The sequence below is a fragment of the Hippopotamus amphibius genome, chromosome 1 (assembly GCF_030028045.1).
Source record: "Hippopotamus amphibius kiboko isolate mHipAmp2 chromosome 1, mHipAmp2.hap2, whole genome shotgun sequence".
In the NCBI taxonomy this organism is placed as follows: domain Eukaryota; kingdom Metazoa; phylum Chordata; class Mammalia; order Artiodactyla; family Hippopotamidae; genus Hippopotamus; species Hippopotamus amphibius.
In genome coordinates, this window is record NC_080186.1 from 16807098 (window position 1) to 16822839 (window position 15742).

General features: G+C 56.5%; 1 protein-coding gene across 1 annotated transcript in view; it reads right to left on the reverse strand.

Annotated features, from left to right (window-relative positions):
* HSPG2 (heparan sulfate proteoglycan 2) overlaps positions 1-13266 on the reverse strand; it is a 100967-nt gene extending 87701 nt beyond the window's left edge. The window contains exon 1 of the mRNA XM_057699025.1: positions 13108-13266. Coding sequence (XP_057555008.1) covers positions 13108-13170 — 63 coding nt within the window. The 5' untranslated portion in view covers positions 13171-13266. The remainder of the gene's footprint in view (positions 1-13107) is intronic.
* Between the last annotated feature and the right edge of the window lie 2476 nt (positions 13267-15742).

Below are 15742 nucleotides of genomic sequence, written 5' to 3' on the forward strand. Positions count from 1 at the left end.
CAAAATAGCAGCTGCCAGGGGGGGAAAATGCCCTAATGTTATCAAAATAAACAATTCTCCCTCCTCCCCCACTCTTGGCCAGCACCAGCCTCAGGACCCAGCCTAGGGAGGAACGAGGGCTGGGAGGACCAAGGTGGGCCTGGGGTACACAGAGATCCTGCCAAAGCCCTGTTCTCACCATCCTTCCAGCCCTCTCATATGTGCTCTTGTGGTACTCTCTCATACATGTTCCTGGGATACCCTCTCATATGTGTTCCTGGGCTCTTCCCATGCCTTCCCCTGGCCCAAATCCTCCAGCTCATCCCATGGGCCAGTGTTGTCCTGGTTACCCAAAACTGGGATTCAACTTTCACTTTCTCCTAATAACAAAAACTATAATAGTAATAATTGCTACCACTGCCCAGCTAAATACTTCCCACACCTTGACTCCCTGACACCTGCAAAGTAGGGATTTAGTATTCTCTTGTTTCAGATGAGGAAATGGGTGCTCAGAAAGGTACAGTGACTTGCCCAGGGTCACACAGCCTGGAGGTGGCAGAGGTGGGATTGAAATCCAAGCCCAGCTGGTCCAAAGCCATAACTATGTACTACTTTCTAGCTGGGACACCTCTGCAGGGTCTGTGCCCAGGAGAGAAGGAACGAAGGAGGGGTTTGGTGCTAGAAGAGGCCTGCTCACCTGGTGTATCACTGTAGGGTCTACTCACATGGCTGGTGCCGAACCACAGGGCCTGTTATACCCTAGCTCACATTTCACCCAGAGTTTGTGAGCCCTAAGCCTCTCCGTAGGACTCAGGGGCACAGGCTGCCTGTCTAGCGGTGATTCCAAGCCCCTACTCCCTGTTCCCACCACCCCGTGTGCCCGAGAGCAAGGCTGCCACATTAAAGCAGGGAACACCCAAGTGTTGACATACCTCAGGTGCAACCAGTGGTTAAGGAGCTGGAGGGCGAGCCTCCCCTCACCTGCTCTCTTAACACACGGGTAATCATTAACCAGAGCAGAGCATGGCACCCCCAGGGCCAGGGCCAAAAGCTCCAGGCCCCTTCCCACCTGAGGAATTCTGGGGCCACTTTCCCAGCCATACCACTGGGATACTGAGGCCCCTGGTACAGGGGAGGGGTGACTTGGACCAGGAAGGCCTAATCTGATATCACTAGGGCAGGTGGCCCAGCAGGTGCCTGGAGGGCCCTTAGGAGCATCTGGGCCCTCTTCACTCACAACCCTTCCTGCCCTGCTCCCCTCCCAAAATGATGAAGATCCATAGGTGAAGAGGGTTGGCCGAGAGGATGGATCCTGGGGTTTGGAGCCTCCTCAAAGCGCAGGGGGAGGCAGAACAAGACCAAGCCCCAAGGTTGACTCAGGACAAGGTACCAGGGGCCGTCTTGAAGGCAGAAAAAAGAAAATCACAAAATAATAGTTCCTGTCATACATCAACTGCCTGTTCTGGCTGAAGGTGATTTACATGATGTCTAATCGTCACTAAAACCCTGCAAAGATGGTATTACCATTCCCAGCTAGTAGCTGAAGCTTAGAGAGGTTGAGTCCCCGGCCCAGGGTCACACAGCAATGAGTAATGGAGCTAGGACAGGACTCAGGGCTGCACCCACTGCCCATGACACCGTCCCAAAGCATAACCTGCAGAATCAACAGGTGGCGGGGCTACCAGGCCACATAAAGGAGCCTCGAGTCCCGGCCGGAAACCCCAGGGGTAAAAGAGCAAGTGGGGGTGGGGGCGGTAGGCAGGGTGTCCCCAGATCCGGATGTGCCAAGTAAAGGTGGCCCCTGGGGCTTCCAGCACGTGGGGAGGGCCTCCTGGAGTGCTGAAGGCTGGAGAGTGGGACTTGCACCCCCTCCCCCAGAAGGTCACTTAGAGTATTCCCTTCAATTGCTCAGGTGAAACCTAGGTGAGGCCCAGGCAGGCTGGAAGCTTTGATCTTATCACACATTCCTGCCCCAGCCATCCCGGTCCTTGTCCCCTCCCTACCTCCTCCCACCCAGGAGGTGGGAAACCAGGCCGACTTAACCCTTTCTTCCCATTTCTTCAAATCAAATCCAGGCTTCAGTAGACCTCTGCCTCCCTCCAGCTCCCCAGAAGAGCAAGAGCGGGGAGAGTGAGAAGAGGAAGGAAAGTGGAAAGCAGGAGCTTCAGGCCTACTCCCCGTTTACCTCACTCAGTGCCACAGAACCTCAAGTCTGAGCTCCATCCGTAGCTTCCATCCATCCTAAGTTAAAATAACCAGATTCAGGGGCACTTCCCTGATGGTCCACTGGTTAAGAATCTGCCTTCCAGTGCCGCGGACCCAGGTTTGATCCTTGGTCTGGGAACTAAGATCATACATGCCCCCATGCCGTGGGGCAACTAATCCCTCGTGCTGCAACTACTGAGCCCCTGTGCCACAATGAAAGATCCCACGTGCCGCAACCAAGACCCGACGCAGCCAAAAATAAATAAATAAGTAAATAAATAAATAAAATAACCAGACTCAGGATAAATAAGCCTCGCCATTTTCCACAACCATGAGCTCATCCGAGACGCATGGCAAAACCGGCCTGCTCTCCCCTCTGCCCTGTGGGTTTGCTCCCCTGCCCTGACCCAGAGGGGTTGTCTCCCCAAGACCCCTCTTCCCACAAGCTAACTGCAGGGAAACAGACGGTAACTAGAATAGCAAACGGGGGCTGAAACAAAGTCACAAAGACCCCAGCTATCTCCCAGAGGTCGTGTGGCCCCGAAAAGCTGCTCCCACACTCTTAGAAGACGCTTCCTTGCATGCAGCCTGCTTTTATTGAATGACCCTCCCCTTTTACTGACTAGTCTCTCCTATCAGACTAGAAGCTCCTCTAATCCACGCTTCGTGTTTAAACCTAACACAAGGCTGGGCATACGGCTGGCGCTCCACAAATGTTTGCTGAATGAATGAGTGAGTGAACAGTCCCATTTTGCATCTGGGGAAAGTTATGCTCAGAGAAAGTTATGCCCGGATCACACCCTCCAGGGCGAGGAGTACAGGAATCCTGGGACTCCTGGTCTAGTGCTCACCCGCTACATAGACACGCACAGGGCCCCTGGGTCTTAGCTTACTAGCAGGTGAACTGATATGGGCAGACCACTGCAGGAGTGACCCCAGGTCCACACGGGAGGACAGGTGAGGCTTCAGGAAGGTCTAAGGGAGCAGGGAGCCTTCTCCTTCATCTGTTTCCCTGGCCCAGGGCCTGGCACTCATGGGCAGATAGTCACTGAAGGAAGACATGAGGTTGGTGAGATGGCGGGCTTTACATGGTAGCTACCACCAAGTCTTGAGGACCAGCTAACAGTTTTCTCCAAGAACTCAACGTCCCCTTCCTCTGAGTTGGCAAGTGTCCAAGAAACAAGAAAGGAGCCTATTTTGTAGGTAGGAAAAGTGAGGTCCAAGGAAGAGGGTCAGTAGTTGGCGGGCAACCAAGTGGAGGCCCATGCCTTGACCTCTTGTCTCCTGGTCTGACCAGTTACAGGGCAAGGGACTGGAATGCATGTCACCTCAGCTATCTTGGTGACTTCCTTTCATTCTTTCCCAGTGTTAATGACTCCAGCAGCAGGCCAGGGCCTTCCTGCTCACACACTTGACAACAATGCGAATCTAGGGACGATGGGGACAACTTCTGGACCCCTGCCCCTGATGCCTTCCTCCTCCACCAGCCAAATCCTCCTTGGTCTTGAAGCCCCACTTCCTCCAGAAAGTCTTTCCAGAGAATTCATGACAAGTTGACCTTTTCCTTCCCGGACAACCCGCTATTGTCTAGACTGGAGATGTGCTAGGTGATGACGGTTCGTGAGCCCTACCTCTCCAACAAGGCCCAGAGCCTCTGGAGAACAGGGACCACCACTCTCATTTCTTCCAGGAGGACTGACAGAGCTGGATTCAGCTCCCACCTTCCTCTGCACCTGGCTGTGTGATCTTGGGAAAGTCACTGCTCTCCTCTGAGCTTTTTCTTATCTGGGAAATGGAGGCACAACCCCTACTATGCAGGAAAGCCGAAAATGCAGACACAACACTAGCACAACGTCTGGCACCCAATAGGTCCTCAGGCAGTAAATGAGTGAGTAAATGAATAGATGGAGGAATTCTTGATTCCTCTGCTGCACAAAGATGTTAAATGACAGTTTGGGTCTTGTATATAGATTCTGCTCCCAGCTGTACCACTACTGAGATGCGCATAGGGCTGGCTCAGAACAGGGCCCCACTCAGCAAAAATCCACTGAACTCCAAACAGGGCAAACCTACAGGCCCCCAAAGAAGTTTGGGACCTGACTGAGAAGGATCCAGGTTCCCAAGGGTCTCAATCCCAAGAAGAGTCAAATCCACCTCCCTGGAGAGTGTTATTACTAAACTGAGCTGGAGGCCAAGGGGCAAAAGGCACCCAAGTCTGAGAAGTAGGAGCTGGATAAGCCCACATGGCAGATACGCAGCTTGCTGTACCCTCTGCCAAGGCCAGCCCAGTCCACCTCCTCCAGGCAGCCTGTCATGACTATGCCAGTCCTCCCAGATCGTTCTCTCTCTCTCTCTCTCTGCAACAGGCCAGACCCACTCAGGAAGGGATGACAAATGCGGAGTCAGACAACCTGGGCTCTACTCCCAGCTGTGCCATGTACTGAACGAATGACTTGGGCCAGCCACGCCCCCTCCCAGTGCCTCATTTTCCCCAGATGCAAAATGGAGATAATAATGCTGACATCAAAGGATTATATGCAGCGATGCCTGGAGAGAGCCCTGTGTAGGGCTTGCCTAAGAGAGGGCGGCAGCTTTAATTAGAAGGTGCGCTGGGCTGATGATCTGGGTGACGGAGGTCCCTGGGGAGGAGACCCTGGACATCCCAGGGGACAGAGACGGGTCTGTCCTCAGGAAACGCCTAGGTCTCTGTTCCTCCGGCCGAAGGGTCACAGGAAAGCAAACAGCAGGAGGGAGAGAAGAGCTGTTAAGCGACAGAGGCCACAAGCGCTAGGATTTATGAGGCCAGAATTTCAGAGAATTCAGCCCAGCGAGGGATCCAAGAAGAGGCATGATCCCAGTTTCCAACTATTTGAAAACTGGAAACGCCAAACACGGAGAGGGATGAGTCAGCGGGGGAGGGGGAGGAGTGGAGGCCAGAACCAGGAGCTGGGGGGGGGGAAGAGCTGGCTCTTTGGGGGTGAGTTTGGGGAGCTGGGGGAGAGGGGGGTGGGGGCAGGGACCTGGAGGTGGGCTGGGAAGGGGCCAGAGGCAGCTGGGAATTCCCAGCCCCGCCCCATGAGAAGCATCCGTGGGGTCACCTCAGGCCGCCTCTAAAGTCTTCCCCCTGCCAGCTTCAGGCTGCCTCCCCAGCCCCACAGCCTGGGATTGGGCAAAAGACGCCAAATGTTAAGAAATGGAACACCTGGACATGACCCATCCTACTGGGGAAGGGGCACGTCCCTACCCAGCAGCCCAAGGCCAAGACCCAGGGTTGGGGGAGAGGTTACTAAGCAGTAGCGCGCCTCTTTCCCTTTAGTCCTGCTATTGCTCTGAGAGCCCGTGGGAGCCGGGTTTAAAGCTGTGCAACCCCAACTACCCTGGCAACGGACCTGCTACAGGTTTTCCCAGGGCTCCCTGGGCAAGGTCCTGCCTCCCCTAGTGGACCTGAGGGAGGGTGGGGCTGGGATGGAATCCCAGGAAGCCCCCTCCACTATTCCCCTTAAGATGCATGAACATCCTTTCTGCACCCATGGGAGCCACTTGGCCACACCTCCTGTTGCTCAGAGCCCACCAACTGCACACATCTGGGAAGGGGACAACATGTTCACAGGCTCCAGGCTTTCCCAGGCCACACCCTGGGGTGTGCCCCCCCTTCTCCCCCTCCAGGAAGGAGCAATCAGGGTGGAAGGGTGGACTATGTCCTGCAGCTGCAGCCTCAGTGGGGGAAGGGGGGGCCGGTGACAGATCAGATGCAGTTACGTCCGGGGCTCACGGACTGAGAAAGAGAGGCAGAGGGAGCAGGGAGGATCCCTTAGTCGGTCATTCACTCAACAAGCTCAGAGCAGGGCCTGGGTCAGCAGATGGCAGCAGTTGTGATCAGGAGAAGGTGTGTCATGCCGGGCACTGGGAACCCCGAGTCACACCACTCTGGGTGTGCCCTCAGCAGGAACCAGACTACAGCCACTGACCGTCAAACACTCTCCCATTCCAGGCACTGTGTGAGGTGCACCCACCTGGCCTCGCAGTCACCCGGGAAACGGGCATCATGATCCCCACTTCTGACCTGAGGCTGAGAGAGATGAAGCAACTTGCCCAAGGCCACACAGCCAGTGGGGCCAAGCCAAGACTTGAGGGCAGGACCTCCTGAGCCCACTCCTCTCCCTTGACCTCAGCGCCCAGAGAAAAGGGCTCCAAGTCCAGTGAGGGCAAAGAAGAATGCAGGGTGGGCACCCGGGCATGTCCCACATGCTCCAGGTCTCAGCAGAGAACACTGGCTGGGAAGAAGAGCTCCCCTCTGTCCAGGGACCAGATGCAGCCCCTTCCCAAGCCTCAGCAAGGAGTCTGGGCCTTCCTGGCTGGCTTCCTCAATTTATTAATTTATTCACTCGGTAAGTGTCCCCCCACTACTGCCCAGCAGCCTAGCCTCTGGCAAACTGCAGTGAACAAAACTGAGCGCCTGCCCTCATGGCGCTTCCATTCCAGATGGGGAAGACAATGAATTCCAATTAAACACATAAACGTACAAGCTATGAGCTTAGGCTGGGGGGTTCCAAGGGATCCGTGTCTGCAGCCCCACAAAGGTATACTCAGCAAGAACCCACTATGGGCCAAGGCACAGGCTCCAACTTGGGGTGGGGGTGGGGAGCTGCCCTAGCTGTGAGGCAGTCCAACACTGTCCCCACCCCCATGCCGTCCCCCCCACCTCCGTCACCTGCCGTTCTCCACCCTCCTCCCAAGCCTGCGCCTGCTGGAGTTCTCCCACCTCAGTGGCAGCTCCATCTTTCCGATGCCCAAGCCAAAGCTTGCAAGGACATCCCTGATGCCTCTCTTTCTGTATTTAATCACATACATCATTGTCCATTCATTCTGTCCCCTCACCCCCACACCCAGTCCATCAGCAAATCCTGTCGGTCCTACTTTCAAAATATAGTCAGGGGACTTCCCTGGTGGCACAGTGGTTAAGAATCTGCCTGCCAATGCAGGGACACGGGTGGGTTCGATCCCTGGTCCGGGAAGATCCCACATGCTGTGGAGTATCTAAGCCCGTGTGCCACAATTACTGAGCCTGTGCTCTAGAGCCTGCAAGCCACAACTAGGGAGCCTCAGTGCCACAACTACTGAGCCTGTGGGATGCAACTCCTGAAGCCCGTGCGCCTAGAGTGCGTGCTCCACAGCAAGAGAAGCCTCCGCACTGAGAAGCCCGTGTGCCACAACAAAGAGTAGCCACCACTCACTGTAACTAGAGAAAGCCTGCACGCAGCAATGAAGATCCAACGAAGCTAAAAAAATATATATGTGTATGTGTGTATATATATATATATACACACATACTCAGGAGTCAACCCTGTCTTCCCACCTCCACTGCCCTGGTACGAGTCTCCAGGCTGGGTCACGGCCTCCTTGCTTTTGAACTTGATGCCCCACGTTGTCTTCTCCACACGGCAACTAGAGTGCTCTCTCATCTCACTCAGAAGCAAATCCAAAGTGTTTCCCGTGGCTGAGGCTCTGCCCCATCTTCCCTTGTCAAGCCCCTGGCTGCATCCACCAACCCTCATCCTTGCTGCTCCAGCCACATGGGCCTCCTTGCTTCGCACAGACACACCAAGCACACCTCTGGGCCTTTGTGGTAGCTGTTGCCCCTGCCTGGAGTGCCCTTTCCCTAGATCCCTGCAGGGCTCACACCCTCACCTCCTTCAGACCACTCTCTATCCTCTTCCCTGCTTTAATTTCTCTTCCAAACATTTACCGCCACCTGCCATATTACATTTATTGTCTGTCTCCCTGCACCCGCTATAATGCAAGTTACTTGAGAAAAGGGAATTCGGCATTTTTGTTCTCTGCCGCAAACTTGGCACCTGGAACAGGGTCAGGTACTTAGGAGATGCTCAATACTTATGAAATGAATTTTGAGTCTAACACTTCGGGGACTTTAGTTTACAGACTATTTAATCACATACATCATTGTCCAGTCATTCATTCAACACAGACTGCAAGCCTTTGTGTGCCAGACACCATCCTAAAATCCAGAGCAACAGAGAAACAGGGCACCCTCCTCTGTGGCTCAGGGACAGGGCTCTGGTAGGCAGCCGGGAGCTGGTCCTCAGGACATCTCATGGATGCCATGGATACCCCCTACCCTGGGATGCTCTGAGGTCCCTGCAGCGCTGGCACAGATGGGCATCAAGGAAAGGAGGGGAGGGTGGGTTCTGGGGGTGGCTGAGACTTGAAGGCCCCACATTCCCCAGCCTCAAAGAGCCGCCTTGTTCCTGGGACTTTCATGATGGTGCCCCTGGCCCAGCCACCCCCAGCAGCCACGAGCCACTCCCTTCTCAAGGCCGCTATTGACATGGACCCGACGCCACCAGGCTGGGCAGTGAAGCTGGCGGCTCCCCGCGAAGCGAGTTCCACACATTCTTCTGGGTTTCAGTCAGCCAGCTCTGGGCGTTGGGGCAGCCAGCAGGCCCCAGCCAGGCCCTGGGAGCAGGAGGGGGCAGCAGGGCCAAAGAGGCCAAGGCCAGAGTTGGGGCAACATTCCAGCAGGGCCAGGACCTTCAGCCTAACCTCCTGTTTCCTGGCAGGAGTGAGATGGGGGGGAAGGCTGGGGTGGGCCCTGGGAGGAAGGGCAGGGGGCTCCGCAGATCCTTGGGAGGCTGCTGGGGGACAGGGCCACGTTCGCCCCCTCCTCCCCCAGCCCGAGCCCTCACAGCTGGGACTGGACTGGGGCAGGGGCAACAGGCCAGGGCTGGGAGTCCTTCCCGCATGTCCCAAGAGGTCTGAGGGTCCAGAACCCATATGTCTGGCCTCCAAGTGGTTTCTGAATCATCGCTCCAGATCTTTCCACATCTTGGGCGGCCCCCTCACCCTCCCTTCTGAGAGTTGCCCCAAGGCCAGGCAGCCCTGAAGCCTCTGCAGACTCACCCTAAACCTTCAGCCCCAAGGGAACAGCCAGGGGAGCCTCCACCATGCAGGGTGGCTAGCCCTCCTCCTCCTTACTTTCCACACAGGGTAGAGTCCGGCCTGGCCCGCCTGGGCCTTAAAGCCTCTGGATTAATGCAGACACCTATAGGGTCTCAGGGAATATTCATGAGGAAATTAATGAACAAACCTACAAATGAACAGGTAATCCACAAATGACTGCCCTAGAGCTAAGTCTTTCTAGGCTCCCTCCAGGGCAGGTGTACCCAGGAGGCCCCGTGGACACTCAGGAATGCTCATCCTGAGGGCCTCTGTCCCCAGAGCCAGACCCTCTCTTCCTTGCGCAAGGAAGCCCCTGCACCACCTAGGACCTGAGTTCTTTAATCAATGTCAGTGCTGACAGTTTTATCAACACCTACCGCCTGCCTGCTACAAGCGATTGGGATGCCGGTGGGGTGGTGAGGAGCTTCGTGTGGCTTCAAAGCCTGGTTTGTGGTACCACCAAGTAAAGTGTATGTGAGTCGCTGGGCAGGTTATACAATCGCCCTGTGCCTCAATCTCCTCTGCTTAGAAAATGGGGGCCATACTAGTAGTTACAGATTAATTCATTCAACAGACGTATTTACGGAGCACTTACTACCTTACTACCTGCCAGGTGTTGAGGATACAGCAGTAGTCAACAAAAGCATATAAGGTCCTGCTCGCATGAGGCTTAAGTTGGGGGCGGGGGGAGATAAACATAAATAAATACACATCAGGTAGTGAAAAGAAGAAAACAAAGCAGTGTAAGGGGACAGTGAACACTGGACAGAGTCGTCGGGGACTTGAGGGAAGTGAGGCAGAGGGTCACGCAGATATTGGGGGGGGCAAGCGTTCTAGGCAGAAGGACCAGCAGATGCAAAGGCCCTGAGGTGGGCGCATGTCTGGCACGGTCCAGAAACAAAGACTGGCGTGGCTGGAGTGAGTGAGCCAGGGGAAAATGGGCAGGAGGAGAGAACTGAGAGGGAGCTGGGGAGGCCAGATCTGTAGGGCCTTGGGGGCTACATTAAGGCAGGGGCTGGGGTTTGACCCGAGCAACACGGGCAGTGCAGGGAGGCTCTGAGCGAGGGAACAACGTGTGAGGATGTGTTGACAAACTTCACTCCTGGCAGACAGTGGGCACTTTATAAATGTGAACTACCCGTACTGTTTTGTCTGGCCTGGCACCTCAAGACCGCCCTCCCCCCCACTGCAAGCCCTAAACCCAGTCACCTTCTGCCACCTTCCTTCTACCCATCTCCTGGGCCGGGCCTCAGGCCCACAGATCCTAACTTGCCTGCACTCAGCCTGAGAACAGGCCCGGGCCAAGCCAGTTGGGGGCCAGGACTCCCCACACAAAAGGAGCTGGGGTGGGGCGTGGGGGTAGGGGTGGGGGTCCATCTCTGCCCCCACCAGCCTCCACCTCCCTCTGTGGACAACCTGCACCCTCCCTCCGGAGGGCACACTCTCCAGGGCATACTCACAACCCCCTCCCGGAGGCAGGTCTGGAGCAAGAGGGGAGGACAGGGCAGCCAGTTGTGTCAAGGGGAGGGCTGAGGTAACATGGCCCCTGAGGGAAGGGGAGGCTCCTCCGTTTCCCGCCTGCCCACAGCCTCCCCAGCAAGGAAACCCAGCGCAGGCAGGAAACAGGTATCTCAGTGACTTCCCTCCTCAGCGCTGGAAAACACCATAATCACCCTCAAGAATCCTGTCTCTTGGCAGGGCTGGTCCCAAGAAAGGAAGGGCCAAGGCCCCGGCAGGAAGAAAGGGGGTGAGCAGGCCAAGGCAGGCCCTGAGTCACCCAGGCCTGGCCCCCTCCCCCAGCAAGCCTCCCCACCTCCTCCGGACTGAAAGTACTGCCACACTTAATCACAGCCCACCGTTTCCTCTGTCTTCTGCCCCCAGTGAGGTCTTGAGCTTCCTAAGGACCACCTTACCCTCCCCTTGTGTCCTACCCGCACCCACTCACTATGGGCTTGCGGACCTGAACTGAAAGGCGGGAGAGATAAAGGGTGGCAGACGAGAAGGAGCCCGAGGCTGGCAAGGGCACAGGGCTAGGCACCAGCTGTTATTTAAAACTTACAACAAACTTCTCATTCCCATTTTACAGATGTGGAAACTGAGGCTCAGAGAAAGGAACTTGTCCCAGATCACAGGGCTAGGAAGTGGCAGAGCTGGGATTTAAACCTGGGTCTGTAAGACTCCAGAGGCCAAGCTCTTTCCAGCCCTTTATCCTCAGCCCAGGGTGGGACCATGAAGACCTCGGTGTGGTTGCTGAGGAGGCTGTAATCCCACAGCATCAGAGCTGCCTGTTCACCCATCTCAGTTCTGGGAAAGTGCAGCCAGGGCCTGTTTTTCCTCACCCATAATCCCCCAGTGCAGGGTGCTCTGGTGCACAGTAGGTGCTTAGCGAGTATCTACTGAATGAATGAACCCTGAACTCCTGCTCACGGTCATGGAATGCTGCTCAAAGAAGATGTGGTGAATGAACGAGTGAATGAGGATTGGCTGCAATCCGGGAATTTTTGTGGAAATTCCTCCCACACGCAGCAAACAGCTCCTCTCCCCCTCCCCACTCCTGCCACGGTAGAACCCCTGATGGGGGGGGGGGGGCAGAGCTGGGGGAGGGTCAGAAAAGGAACATCCCATGTGCTAGGTTGGTGCCTGCTCTTTGGAAAAGTAAAGATCAGTGTTGGGAAGCGCAAGTTCAGGTCAAGACTGGGGAGCAACTGGATGGGCCCTGCTGGATGTGTTAGGATGAGAGGCTGAGACAGAGGATTAAGGAAGCTGCCCTGATGGGGATGGGGGAGGAGAGGTGCTGGGTGGGTGGGGCAAGAGAGGTGAGGGGTCAGATCTGGGGTGAGGGTTAACGAGTGACTCAGGAGGGCAGAGGTGAGAGGGAGACAGCAAGGCGAGGACACGGAGTCAGTCACTGGGTAAACACCGGCCGGCTTAGAAAAGTCCCTCTCTTGGCTCTGAAAACAGGGGACAGGGATGGGCCAGGACCACCTGAAAAAGGGTGAGTTAGCTCTGTGATTCACCACGCATGTCCAGCTCCCCAGATGTGCCCCATCCACATCTGCCAACAGCTCCCTGCCCACTGACCCCTCCCTGCCCTTCTCAGGTTAACTTGGTCCTCAGAACCTCTCCCAGCGAAGTGTCCTCTTTCCCTTGGCGTGGGCCCATCTGAGCTCAGAGCAAGGCACTGGGCTGTAGAGGCGGGCCTCCCCTGCACCTTGAAGACCTGGGGAGAAGCTGGGGAAACAGATCCACTGACTGTCCACTAAAAACTGGCTCAGCAACAGGCACATTTGCACATACTCCACCCAGTCCTGCACTTTGAGGCCATGTATTCCGAGTTCCCCTTGGGCATGTGGGCTGGTCTCAGAGAGGTTAACAACTTGCTGGAGGTCACACAGTTGCTCAGTGAAGAGCAGAGATTGATTCAATTCCTGGGCTGTGGGACTCCAGGGCCCGTGGGTGTTCCACACAAGACTCAGTTGTGTCCAGAACGGTTCTTTACTTGTGCCTGACCAGCTTCCCCAAGGGGACAGACGTCGTGGTAAAGTTCCTGTGAGGATGGATAGGGACCCCATCACCACTGAGTGCCCCTGTTCCAAGCTGGCACAGAAAGGCGTGTCCTCGCCCTGCCAAGTTCCCACCCTGCCCGAAGTTTCTCCGCCTGGCCCCCAGGAATGGCAGGCCGGGCCATGCCCAGAGCGACTCGGAGACTCGGCAACGTGGCCGTGCGACCCACGGACTCCCACCAGGGCCAGCCCCGCCCCCGGCGTCACGCGGGGTCCCCTGGGTGCCCTTCGGGACAGCCCCACGGCGGAGGGTGGCGCTGGCCTGTGCCGGCCCGGGGTCCCCGGCGGGCACCGCCGTCCCGGGCCAGTGTCCCCGCCGCGCAGCCTCGGCGCCCCCGCCAAGTTGGCGGGCGCGGCGAGCGGGGCCCGGGGCGCCTCCCGCCTCTCCGCCCCGCACACTCACCGAGAGCAGCCGCCCGTGCAGCAGCAGCGCCAGCAGCAGCGCGCCCGCCGCCTGCCGCCCCATGGCCCGGCCCGCTCCGCTCCGCTCCGCTCGCTCGCTCGGCGCCCGCCCGCTGCCGCCCGCTCACCAGCCTGCAGAGTCCTCGGGACGGCGCGGCCCGCTCCAGCCACCGCCACCCCTCCCGCGGCCGCCCCGCCCCGCCCCGCCCCGCCCCGCCCCCGGGCGACGCCCCGCCCCGGGTCTCCCCGCCCCCCGGCTCCAGGCCCCGCCCCCGGACCGCCCCCGGACGGAGGGCTGCGCTCTCCCCCGCCGGCCGCGCAGCCAACTGGGGCTTTGTCTGGGCCTTCAGCCCCCCTTTCCGCGCGGGCCGCGGCCCAGCCCGGCTCCCCGCCAAACCCGGCCTGGAGTCTGGGACGGGATGCGGGCCGGAGCCCTGCGCCCGGGACCGCCCTCCTTCCACGTGCACGCCTCTCCCGCACGTCGCCACCGACCCTGGGCTCCCTAAAGCCATCTGCTCTCACACCTTTGCAGACTCCGCAGACGTGACTCCACGCGGGCAGCTCTCCAGGACCCTCCAGAATAGCACGCGCTCACACAGGCCCCTTTCGGATACGGTCGCACACGCTCACGCCAGCTTTGGCTCACAAGATCACCTGCACACGCAACTTCCACGCACTAACATGCCCGTCCACGGTGCACGGACCCTTGCACACGCTCACTCTCTTCACCCAGTTTTCAGACGCTAACAGTCCTCACCGACGCAAAGGATCATTCTATCCCTTGAAAACCTTCACCGCCACAGGTGAGGACGCAGCGGACACAACTTACACACACACACACACACACACACTCAGCTGCTCACATTCATAGTCACATTTGCACACGCTCACATATGTGAATCCCAGGACAGGAAGCGCAAGGACGTTTTCATGCTCAGATAACCCGCAGGGTCTCACAGTTCACACACAGGCCAACATAATTTCTCACATACATAGCACCTGCATTTTTTACAGTTTTCTCACACACCTACCCCAGTGCCTTACAGTGGACCCTCAATATGAAACTGAACTACCCCTGACACCCACCAATTTCCACACAAATCACTCACAGACCAACTTTGAGTCATGTAAATCACAGCCCCGGTGCCAGGGACACACCAACTCACACACCCAGGCCCAGACACAAACAGACACTGCCAAAGCCCATTCACAGGTGCTTGGGAGGTAAATCACAATCTCTGATGACACAGACTCACAGACAGCACACACGACCATGGCAGCAGGCCTCCCCAGGCCATGGTCCCCTTTTTGCCTGAAAATTTCCAGGGCAGCCCAGGCTGATGGATGAAGAGAAAACGGGTGTGTGTGTGTGTGTGTGTGTGTGTGTGTGTGTGGCTTAGAGGAAAACCTTTTGAGTAATGATAAAGGGAGGAGAATAAAAACTGAAGTTTCCATTGTTTCCTGTGAGAGTTGCTAGGTTCCAGAGACTCATGGCTGAGTTTTCAGCCAGGAATGAGGTGAGCTGTGGTCAGAAGGAAATGCCCAGCTCATTAGGCGGCACCAGGCCTGGCTCCGGAAGGCATGTTCCCTGTGATAGGGGCCTGCAGGCTCCCAAGCATTCTGGAGCCTCACATCTAGGAGATGAGAAAACACTGGCATCCTGACTGGCACCTGGGGGATTAAGAAAATACTGGCATCCTGACTCCCATCCCAGAAAAATGTCCCATCTCCAAAGATTGGGTTCTTCTCCACCCTGTGGGGCATATCTAGGGGACCAGCTGAGAGCTGTAAGGGGCAGAAACTACATCCATAGTGGTTCGGCCAACTTCCTGGCTGCAACCCAGATGCCAGACGCTGTGTAAGTTCTGTTTCTGCTCCAGACAGGGAGGTAGGGGTAGACAGTGGAGGGATGCCTGATCTTGGCCCTTGGTGAACTCCTAATCTGATGGAGGGAAAAGGGAGGATATAGTCCCTTTCCTCATGTTGTTCTCAGTCTGATGGAGAATCCTGCCTCCACCACCTCACTGTGGACAAATCTTGAACACATTATTCAACCTTTCCAGACTCCATTTCATCATTTAGACAAGGAGATTAATGTTAAGACCTCCGTCACAGTGTTGTTATGAGGAGTAAAATGAATTAATATACTTATTTTTTAAAAAGAACAGTTTGGGGCACACGGTAAGCCCTAAATAAGCGGTAGTCGTTTCTCTTGTTACTGTTTCTGGATGAGCTCTGATCTGAAGAGGGAGACACAACTCTGCCCTCAGGGGGCTCCAGTCTGATGGAGGAGCAGTCTCTGCACCCAGTGCTGCTCTCAGTCTGAAGGCCAGATGCCGCCCCCAGCCCAAGGGTCTCTAGTCTGATAGGGGAGGACGGTCCTGCACTTGGGAACTCCCTGTGTGATGAGGAAAACTACAAAACTCCACTGACTTCAGAGTTGGCGGGTGGCCAGCCTTGGTGGCAGGATTTTTCCAAGGTTTTGCCTGTCCGTGGAGGGTCAGCATCCGTGACAAATCGGATTTTGTGAGCTGCCTCAGTGTTCCCTACCTCTGGCCCTTTAAGTCCCAGAGCCTTGGCTTCTTGGATGATTTGCTCATAAGCAAAGGAAAAGAAGAACAGGCAACTCTTTGTAG